This window comes from Micropterus dolomieu, linkage group LG07 (assembly GCF_021292245.1).
Source record: "Micropterus dolomieu isolate WLL.071019.BEF.003 ecotype Adirondacks linkage group LG07, ASM2129224v1, whole genome shotgun sequence".
NCBI lineage: Eukaryota > Metazoa > Chordata > Actinopteri > Centrarchiformes > Centrarchidae > Micropterus > Micropterus dolomieu.
The window spans coordinates 7356088-7368081 of NC_060156.1; the positions used below are offsets into that span (position 1 = coordinate 7356088).

General features: G+C 39.7%; 1 protein-coding gene across 2 annotated transcripts in view; it reads right to left on the reverse strand.

The window, feature by feature from the left end:
• Nucleotides 1-11994, reverse strand: part of thsd7ba (thrombospondin, type I, domain containing 7Ba) — a 156908-nt gene that overhangs the window by 109515 nt on the left and 35399 nt on the right. For both annotated transcript variants that reach the window (XM_046054354.1, XM_046054353.1), the window contains exons 3-4: nt 2845-3700; nt 856-1104 (exon numbers count right to left, since the gene is read on the reverse strand). In XM_046054354.1, coding sequence (XP_045910310.1) covers nt 856-1104; nt 2845-3700 — 1105 coding nt within the window. The remainder of the gene's footprint in view (nt 1-855; nt 1105-2844; nt 3701-11994) is intronic.

The following is an 11994-nucleotide window of genomic DNA, read 5'->3' on the forward strand; positions in this document are numbered from 1 at the left end:
AGTTTGATATGTCTTAGGAAGTATACAGGTTTATCATTATTGTGTATTTGAGAAACAAAAACAATTTCTAAATGAATATATTTAAAAAGGAATTCAGTATACACACAACAGTGGCAGCTGTTTCAGAAAAGCCACACAAAGCAAAAGACAAATCAGCGAGAGCAGTCTCTGGCACGAGTCTCTGTCACAGTATGTCAGGAGGAGGGAGGCATGATTATTTGGATTTCAAAACTTCTAAACAAATGTTTGGTTTCAACTATGAAAAATGCAGTGGTGCAGAAAGCAATAATAATGGAGGAGTTTACCAGAACAACAGCCTGTAGTAATCTATCAAATGCTTAATTTCCGTAATGAGTTTTCCCTAATCATGTAAATCCTCTGCTCTCAGGCACTCAATGTAGATTTAGCAAATAAAACAAAATCTACCAGCAGGGCGAATAATTCTCTATTGACTACTTTGTTTACTGCATGTAATATTAGCCAAAGCCTATCTCAAATGCTCCTAAAACAATGCAGTTCTGTTAAACACTGTCATCCATGTCGTGTCCATTGGGTCAGAAACTCCCAATAGTACATTAGGTTAGTGTAGTTGTCACAAGATAATTGAGGTAATGCCAAAAGAATATGCACAAAATAAAACAATAGTGAAGTCATGAATATTTGCCCCCTCTAGGCTTTCTCTCATAATCATTCAGGTGAAAAAGCTCAGAGAAACTAAATTAAAAATCATTATTTGGTTTTAGACTTTGACATTTTATGCATTAAACATCTGCATCAGGAGATTACACGTGAACAGAGCTTTTGTTTCTGAGGACTGTGAGATCAAAATGAGATGATAACCATGTTGAGAACTACCTGGGGCAGTTTGGAAGTAAATCTCCGATGATGTTGCAAGCTTCTTTTTCCTCAAGGGCAGGACATCGTTTTCCACCTCCAACTGGGATCTGCGTCATGATCCGTGACCGGAGGCGATAACCAGGAGACAGGTCGGTGGACCGGCAGGTCTTAGAGCAGGGACTCCACGATGACCAATCAGATGTCTGACAGTCTTTGGGCATCACACACGCCTGGAAGGTCACGGGGGAGTTGTCCTTTGCACAGAGACTTCAGATTGAGAGGGTAAAAAAAAGAAGAAAATGCATTTTTTTATTTCATACTATAACCTCTTTGTAACCCCTTCACAGTTAGAGAAGACAGTTTCTATTTAAGGAGTCAGGGAGAATGAAACAGAGGAATGATAAATGTTGGGATTCAAATAGATTGGTGGCTGTTTGTATGAAGTAATAATGACATCAATTGTAAGAAATACCACCTGAATGGAGAACCTACAATTGGATATCTTGATTTCCTAATAAAAAAATGACCTTTGCAGCTTCCACTTCTACATGACAGTCAACGCTATTATACATCATGATAACACAGGTCTCAGACATAAAGCCAGCCTTTACAGAAATGGTACAAAGAGCTGAAATGCTCACTTAAAAATACAAAACATGTGCATTAGTCATGTAATTACAGCTTCCATTGTTTAATTTGGACAATTTAATTAGTTAGGTTATTAAGATGTGAGTACCATGTTCATTTTACAATTTTACTTTGTAATTAGGCTGTAATTAGAAACGCAGAATGAGGCAGAACTCAGGTGGGAAATGCATATTCAAAAGCTCCAATCCCACTTCTTAGTAAATACCATGCTAATCAGGCACTGTACTGTAAATGGTCCCTTCACACTCAAGCCATAAAGCCAGCGAACCTGCTTCGCCTGGGACAATAACATGTGACTATCATAGCACATAACAAGATACACAGTGTAAGCCCCTTCATCCAAAAGGCATGGCACAAACAAGACGCATCACATCAAAACTGGCATGATACTTAATTCTATACTGTACACGAGAGTTCCCTTAAGGTATTACTGCTTAGCTTTTATTTAGCTGTGCAATGCACTGCTTGTGACTATAAATCTAAAGCACTGTCAAACACTGAAAAGTGGTTTCTGATACTATGATTTCCATGAATGGTAGTCAACAACTGATTTAAACAGTCAACTAACAGTGTAACTTTACACCAATGGTGTAGTGGCATTTAGTCAATATAATATACACGCAATGACTTTCTCTCCTTGAAAAGAAAGCACAAGATTGAGCATTGTTTATTTCAGTGTGTGTGTGTGTGTGTGTGTGTGTGTGTGTGTGTGCGCACTTGCTTTGTGTGCGAGCATGTGCAAAAATCCATCCTTATCAAATTCAAATACCAGGGTCAACTCAAACAGCGGGGACGGGAGGGGAGCAGCACTTGACATTTACCACAATAGTGCCTCACCACCATGCTAATATGCGGGTGAAACACCAGCTCTCGCATAATCTTGTTATAATTGAATAAATAACCAGCATCAATAAGAACCTTTTTTCTTTCAGTGGACATACCTCCGCAAGAGGAAAATGGCCCACTGGGATCGTGAGGGGGTTGACCATTGATCATGTCCCTGTCATGTTACAAAGCAATGCTTTGTAAGTGTGGAAGAACCACGAAAACAATCGACTCCATTCAAACTATTTCACCTGACAGACACCCACATTCAGCTAAAGAGCATTTTGTACAACTCACCTCATATGCTACATCAGTGGAAAAAGAGATTAATGTAAGACAAATCCAATTATCTGTGCAGGTCTGTTCCCAAGACCAACTACAAACCATCTCTTTTCACACAGCCACCTTGCTTTCATCGGAATCTTGAGCTTATCATCATTTTTCACTGTGTGTTTATTTCCCCTGTATTCATCTCAGGTTCACCTTTTTTTAATTCTCACTCTATGAAAGGTACAGTACTTGTGATTGGCTTACCTTAGCATAGCATTCCTGCCGTCACTCCGTGTGCAGCGGACTTGTCGTGTCTGGTACCCCACCTCCAGTTCCCATGACATGGGGTACTTGTCATGTGCATGAGGGTGGTGGTGGTGTTGGTGATGGGTGTGGTGGTGAGACGCCTGTGTGTGCAATGTGACTGTGTTGTTCTCAATGGAGCTGCTAAAGTCCACTGTGGTCCTACCACTTAACAGGGCATCCTTGTGATGGGGTAGTCGGCACTCGCTCCAGGCCCCTACTTTAAGGCTATACTGGTACTCGCCCTCCCCAGCAGGGCAGTCAACAGGGCCAGAACAAGTCCTGGTTTCAGTCAGGTTGGGGCAGTTTGCACCTCCGTACATTGGTGTGGCCAGGACATGTCGAGTTCGATGCTGCAGGCCAGAGCCACAGGTTTTGCTGCAACTTGACCAGGAAGTGAAGTCTGAAACTACACAGTCCTGGGGGCAGGGGATGAGGCATGCCTGCTCCACAGATGGTTTCTGGGAAAAGAACTCACATATCCTTGAGGTGACTGTAGTACGGTTTGAAGTGCGTACACAATGAACTTTGCGCCTCTGGATGCCGTGCTGTGCTGTAATACACTCAGCTGTCCTCAGCTTGAGCTCGTTGGAAAAAAAAGGGACAAGAACACAGCCCCCCCAGTCTGATACCTCCCATTCAAAGAGGTCCTGGTGCCAGTCGCAGACCTTAAAGCAGTGCCGCTGGCTTTCTGGCTTGTCTGTGCGCTGGCAGTGGGAATGGTGGGTAGTCCAGCCCTCCATGTGGACACACCATATTGTCCTTGTCTGCACCCCGCCAGAACCACACTCCTCCCCGATACACTGACCCCACTGGCCTGCAACCGAGAAAAGACACACAGAGAGGGCATTTTCATTAAAACCTGGAGCTTTAGGAAAAAAAATTATGATTTAAATTGAAGCTATCTGGTAGCTTGCAATCAAGCACAATTCAAGGCCATTCACTTAACCTCCATGATTGCTTTATTCATGAACTGAGGAAGAAAGGGACAAAGGAACACAAAGTAATCAAACCACTGGAGGACATTTTTTAGTTAGTTTCACAAAGGACTAGATTCACTTATGGCTCATGCAGACACAACTTTCAGTGTCGGCCAATGGCCGTGCTGTTCAGACTACACAACTTGGCGTCTTGTGACAAGATCTTCAAGTTGATTTAGCGTTCACACTACGTGACGGATCGGTTACAGTTTGTCTCACACTACACAAGCTGACAGCGGCTGTGTCACCCGACGCTGGTCTCCAAACCACGTTTTGTCAAGAAAACATACGTGAAATGTGAAACGGGAAATGACACAAACCTACACATGAAACAGCTGTTTCAGACAAAGAATTTGGGTGAAAGAATGGATTAGCACACAGAGGTAGCAGGGATTGTCTGTGATACAGAGAGAGCTGGAGGTGAGTAAAAAGTGTTTTGCAGTGAAAATGTAGCTGCCTGCTCTCATTGGCTGGATGTGGACGTCGAGTTGGCTGACTTCTCCAGATATTTGGCATGCTAGATATCTGGCTAGCGTCTGCGATGGGTCAGGGAACCGTTCTGATGCATCGTTGAGTAGTTCACACATAACGACTAGTGGCCGCCGATTGATCGCTGATTTACCCCTGATCACAGCCTGACGTTTGCAGAGCTCCCCGACTGGCAAATTGGGCTTAAAATAGTGTAGTGTGAACTAGGCTTTAAGTTCTTGTTTCCATACTGATTAATAGCTTATGTAAGACATGACCAGTTGTGCATCCACAGTTGCTGCTAAAATGCTATTACTTTGCTGAACTGAGCTCTTTAAATCTAGCTTAAAAGAAATATTGTTTATTTGTTTTCTAATTTCAGTCATTATTGTTAATGTCATCTTTTCAACAGTGCAAGCATTTTGTCTGCAAAGATTAAACTGAAGTTGTTGCGACACGATTTTCATTTAAAATAACTCGAAACCAACCACAGACATGTACGGCATTTTGTTGCAATCAGACTCTTTGCTCACAGCACAGGAGGATTTGAGTTGTCTTGATGTGCAATTATCATTGCTGGCTGGAAAAATTTAAGAAGACAATCAGGTCTGAAAAAGGAATTTCAGCAGCAAAGCAATTTCTGTCTCCAAATAAGGAAGAAACTTAGAATAACGTGACATTGCCTTCGAGTCGTTTTCAGTGTACAAAACTGTTAACAACACCACAGTTCAAAAGGTAAAGTTCTGAGGGTTAATTCAGCCTGATGGTCTTTTAATGCATGGTTGAAACTGATTTATAAATGTAATCTCTGCTGCGGTAACATTTTAAATAACAAACTCTGAAATATTATTGTGGACACAAATGATGTGAACATTCTGCCATATTGACATGTGGAGCTTAGGGCCTTAGGCAAGAAAAATGAACTAAGCAGCCAAGTTAAGCTACACTCACAAATGTGCAAAATCCTGTTTTCTCATGAAAATGCTCAGTCCAATAAATTTCACACACATTTAAGTTTTGAAAGAGAGCAGCAACTTCCTTTTCAGGTATTCAGCATCATATCTGAGTGATGATGTGGTGGATTTCTGTAGCGTGAAACAGAATCGCACTTGGCAGTCACTACTTGGTAACATCAAAGTGTGTGTGACAAAAGCACAGTAATTCTCCACCTCTAACAAATAGTGGAAAGTAGAAGCTCTCTGTGGTCAGAGAGGGAAGAAAATTGCTGATACCTTTTTCCCACTGTGAAAACTTGCATCTACGTCAAATTGTAGCTTAAAATGTTATACTTAGATGAATTCAAGCTGACCACAGCCTCTATTTCTGTGAAGAACTTACAACTTTTCACAGCCACATACAAGTCAGTTCAGGTGGTGAAGATATGATGCTCAAAAAAAGCTAGATTTGTGATATAACTTTAGGTATTTTTAGTTGATGTCATCCATCTCAAAAAGAAAATAGAGCTGGCTGTTTTATTTATTCATAAGGGGTAAAAAACAAAAAAACAAAAGCTATGTTAAAGTAAAATTAAAATGGCAATAGAGGAGTCTGTCATAGTGGTGCAGTGGTTAGTATTGTCACCTCACAGCAAGAAAGACCTGGGTAGGAATGAGCGAGTACACCAAATCCACACCGTATCTATACTCAGAATGGGTGGGGCTGGGTGGGATTAACTGGAAGTTGGGTATGGTTGATCAGAAGTTGCAATATTTATTATTTATTTATATTCACAATAATAAGACAACTTTTTAAAAGATCCTATATTTTTAGTTTAAAATAAAACATAGTGACACATTTTACTACTCTGAAAAGTATATTATCTGTACTGGATACTCATTTCAACTGAGTACTCGCTCAACACTAGTCCTGGGTTCAAATAGACAGGCTGGCTGTGTAGAGTTTTCATGAGTGCAGGTAATGGATGGATGACAAATATAGGAAGAAATGTTGCTGTGAATAACTGTCAGACTGTTCCTACTCATTCTTTCTGTTGTAAAAGACACAACACAAGCTGATGTTCAGTCTCATGAAAATTCATGTCAGTCCCAATACTGAACATACTGTACTTTAGCCTAACAAAGTTTGGTAAATGAGAGGCTGAGGTCCCTGGACTGTTAAATAAGAATATAAATCTGGAAATTAAAACTTCACAGAGTTATCACATGTAGGAAACTCCTTATGCTGTAAATCTTTTTTTAAGAAAATTTTTCCCATTGATCGTGCCTGGAACATCCAACAACACTCATTTTGTTGAAAAATTAAGTCTACGTCTACTATTTTATTGCAATGTGTTCTCAAATCTACACCAGAAAATACCCTGATATGGTGATCCACATTGTGTTAATATCTACAGTAGTATGTGTAGATTAAGGATATTAAAAAGGCTAATTAAAGAGCAATTTTATAAAATGCAAAATTAATTTGTGGTTCATAAAACCCAATCGAAAAACTGATTTGTGTCCTGTTAATTTAGTTTCTGACCTTTTGTCCTCTTTTTCAAAAGAAGTAGACATAAATTAAAAAAGGAAAAAAGTGAAATCAATTTGCTGATATGATGTGGTTATCTACCTTCACTTCTCATCCAGTTATTCTGCCACATGCTATGAAAAGGATAATTTGATTCATTTCTTCTAATTGGAATTAAATTGATGTAATAATAAGATCCAACTGCTCCCTAAATTGCTTTCGAATGACAACTCGCTGAAAATGTTTCATGCCTTTCGTGCCAGAGAAATCTGTTATTAACACTTTGTTCCCTGGCCAATCATCGACACAACAACGCTGCTCTGAAGCTGTTGCTTTCTGCTTAAGGGGGCAATATTTCAAACTGCCGAATTGTTTCACAGTTCATCGAAGCACATCATTAAGTTTATTTGTCTGGGCAATGTTAATGGGGACTTACAGTGTAGCTAACATCATTATGTTCGTATGATCTTTTTGTCTTGCACTGAACTGAACACACCAATGACAAAGCTCAAAGCATAAGAAATTATAAGCGTTACAGTTTATTATTTTAATTTAGCAATAATATTTTTTTAAACTGTAAAAGAGATTGCGCCATAACGAGAACAAGTGCTTCTTTGTCTGATTCAATGAGAAACACATTGAGGGTATTCCAGCAGATGCACATGTTTTATGTGGTACAAAGCGATCACTGTGAAAGTCACGGCAATTATCATCATCCTTTTGTCTTCATTCACCCTGTAGCTAAACGAATCCTAGATGACACCTTTTCTCCCACAAGACATACGGTACATGGGTGGCATAAACCCATCACATGGATATATGGTGCAAAGTATGACATACATGTGACTTATAGAGTAATTCTACTGTGAGTAATTATATTATGTGCCTTTCACAGGGTGTCATTTTGGCGTCTACCAGTATTAACATGGAGGTAAACAACACACAATAATGTAGACAAAAGCCACATTAAAACTTCATTAGATACACACTGGAATAGTTTGGGATGGGTGGTCCCTTAGTGTAGGGGCCGTAGTTACGCTGTTATATAGTTTCTACACTGTTACTTCCTCAGAGGTGCCTGGTTGTGGGCAGCATTGTCTATGACAGCAGTATTGAAAGCAGCAGACTGCTAATTAATGAGTAACTGGGGATAGAACTCAGTTAAGAGGTTAAATCATAGGCGCTCGAAGGCAAAAAAAATATTTGGTGACCTTAGCCTTCCCAAACAAAAGGCCATTTGCAAATAAACACTGGCAATTTTATACAGGCTACCTTGAAACAAGCTCCATTAAACAAAAGGGCTAAACAAAAATATCTCACAATAGAAAAATAGGTGGATCCCCAAACTGGAGCAGCTCAGCAAACATTTATATTGCCATAGCCTATTTTACTTGTTTAAGGTGCAAGTATGCATTGCCAAAAGTGGACCATCATTCATTATTTTGTATTTATGAATGCATATTAGGCTGCAGCATGTTGTATTAAACTGAACTAACATGATTGTGTTTCAGTTTGAATTGATAGTTTGAGCTTGGGCTTAGGATGATGAGAGCTGCCAGGCTATTTGTTTACAACCTCGAAGACACTTGAAGCACTCTGAACAGGAGAGACACGTTGTTTCTGTCAGATGAGAGGAGAGGCTATGAAAGATCACTCACAGCTGTGAAAACATCTACACATGTGGAAACATTTTAATAAGACACATTACACAGTAGATGTCAGTCAAATTGAATTTCTAAAAAGTGTAGTCGTATCCCCACTTTCAACATTCCTGCTCTGTGCTGTGCTTAAAAGGTCATTCTTAATTCAGTGAATGCTGACAAGACCAAAACGATCTTATATTGGTTACACCTTAAAAAGGACATGAAAAACTCTCCACAAAAATAAGATGCAAGCAGCAATTCTTAGCTGAGCTTAAAGACCTCCAGTGTCATCACTGAGCAGCTGAGTGCGCTGCTGTTGTGGTCATCTGATGGCAAGGTTTCATCGGCAACGTTGCTCAATGGTGCTGTTTGCACACTGTGCCAGGATATGTGAGCGTGATTTATGGAGGTGTGATTGGGAGTGATTCCGCTGCCAGGGGAGCCAGCTAACACAAGCACTAGTTCATCTCCAAAGCTCTGAATAATCACTCTTTCGATCTGTCAGCATCAGCATCTGTCAGCCCCTCAGGAGGAACCAGTCACCCACAGCTCCTTCATTTCTGTCGCCTTGCTTATACCTTCGGGGGGCTCCGGTACCCCTGGAGTCATTGTAATATTTACTATTCAATTTATGTACTAGAGTTTTCAACAATACAGTCTATGAAAAACACAGAAATTAACTTGACGCTGAAGCGCGACAGAACACATATTCTCTTTTTCAACACTGTTCAGTTGACCCGTTAAGTTGGACAAATTAAAGCAAAGCCGTACAACAATAACACATAACACAACAAAAGCAATCTCCACTATGCCCTGAAACCAGACAGACAGAGACAAGAAAGACGAAAACAGCAAAGCAGTAAACGGTTGTTTAAACAGCAGTGACTGTCGAGAGCAAACTGCACCCACCACTGTTAAATCTTTTACCACTCTGGTCCCTGTCATTACATTTGGTAAAAGCATCAGTGATGTCTGAAGGAGTCATTGGTGCTGAACTTTCCAACTTCACGCCGCCATTTTGGAGCCTTTAATGTGCGATGTTTACTAGGGCAGATTTAAACTTTTCAACCGAAACAGCTGCATTTTGCATGCCCCAAGACGCTTCTGTAAAGAAAGGGGTACATTTTTTAGCTACGCAATCCGCTGCTTCAGTGCTTCACGAGAAACAGACACAAAGCTGTTTTGAGCATCTATTGATCAACTTGATTTGACTGTCTTTCTCTATCTACTGCACTGCCTGAGTACTTTATTTAGCTTGAATTGCATAAGAAACACATCAATTGCTTCAGCTCTGGAGAGACTTCCCTTTTAACAACATTCAATAATGAAACTTGAACGGAACAACAGCACCACACTTTTAATTACATGTTTATCGATGTGCGATTCATTTGGTGATTTACTACAGTGAGACATACAGAGATGTTTTTCACTCTACTCTGCAGCTTTTGGTGCATTTTCTTCTCAAACATCTGCTGAGTTTACTCACCATCCATCTTCAACTTCTCCGCCTGAGTTAAGTTTGACTGTTTGGATACATGCGTCCTTTGTCGCAACACTTTTTAATTAAATGATACCTATGCCACTGAGCCTCATTATGCACAGAGCCGTCCCCCATGCCACACTTCCATCAGTTGTAATTTATGAGCAGCGAGGTGCATCCTCAATTACAACATTCATATATGCAGAAATTCATCAGATTATCACCAGGCAGTCAATCCATCTCCAGAAGGTCTGAATCAGCTCATTTTAACCAAGTGTTTATGTAGCAGGTTAGAAGGAAATTCTGAAATGTGAGCAAAATAAGTAAAAAAAAAAAAAAATCATTGCCAGAGGACAATTCACAAGCAAATTAGGTGACAAAAAACACACATCACCTGCAGCTAAAAATAAAGTTTATGTGACAATAAAAAGGATGAGCAGCTACTGTTAGAAGTTTGACCTTCCTGCTTGAATATAAATACATATATTTCCATAAATGCTCAATTATTGAATGCATTATAATATTTGTGTTTTGGTTTGACAATGAGATACTTATTGCAGCTTGCATTACCCGAGGCAAAGCATCAAATGCAGCTTCAATATCCCAAACTAATGAATTACGTATCTTGGGGCTATAATACTATACACATGGCCCCAATGGGCTTTTGTTATAATTTAGCATTCAGCCCTATGGCACCAGTGCCAGACCTACTTGAATGCCTAATCACTAACTGAATGGCCAGCAATATAGACAAGACAACACTAACACATGTTGTGCCCATTGAGTGATGTAATCCCCATTTTGGCCAATCAGTAACTAACAAAATAAGCTGTGTAATGCAAACCCCTCTTCAGCCATTTTCAAATGCAAAAGTGTAACAATGAGACTCATTTCCTTCCATTATAGAAAATCTGATTAGCGTTGTTCAAGATATTATGTTTGATAAACAGACAAATAAATATATAATCTGGGACTAATGCAGAGACTCTAGCTGGATTTCACCAGGTGTGAAGGTTTAAAGAGCCAGTTTCACACTCTGTAATGTATAAACCATAATGCAGGACCTACAAGCTCCTCTGCTCTGATTTATCTCAAATCAATACTGCAGTAAATCATGAAGAGGATAATTTTAATACCAGCATGAAGACTTATAAGTGAATAATCAATCATATTTAGTCAGTATTAGCATGATTCCTCTAGAGAGTAATCGTTATGTGGGGTATCATCAAGATTGCACCACAGTCAGAAAACACACTAAGGTGGACCCACAATAAATAATAAAAGGTCATAAGGAAGTAATGGCTTTTCTGATATATTCACTGTGTGTTTTCTGGGATATTTCCCTCTTCAGCCAGAGCAAAACAAACAACACAGCACTGTGGCAGGCTGCATGATTATGCCAATGAAAACTGTCATTTTGATCCACATTTATATGCAATCATGGAAGGTGGCAATTCAGCAGCTTTTGATATAACTCAGTGCTGATATTGTTCTTGTGTCACACTGACAGTCACTATGCACAAACACACTGATAGTGTTATACTGTAACATCCAAAAATCAACGACAAAAGAGAACTTCTTCTGATTTAAACATCATGATATTGATCCAGAGCTAAGTTGTGTTACATGGGGTGGCTGTGGTAGAATGGGACGTCCCAGGAGTAGAGACACACATTGATTTGTTGCTCAGAGGAAGTTTCAGGCTACTTTTTAAGCTAATTACAGTGGGGGAAATAAGTATTTGACCCCTTGCTGATTTTGCAGGTTTGCCCACTTACAAAGAATGCAACGATCTATAATTTTAATCATATGTACATTCTAACAGTGAAAGACAGAATCCCAAAGAAAATTCCAGAAAATCACATCATATGAATTTATTAAAATTGATAACCATCTGATGAGGAAAAACAAGTATTTGACCCCCTGGACAAACAGCATGTTAATATTTTGTAGAAAAGCCATTATTGGCCAGCACAGATGTCAAACGGTTTTTATAGTTGGTGACAAGGTTTGTGCACATTTCGGCAGGGATGTTGGCCCACTCCTCCCTGCAGACAGCCTCCAAATCATTCAG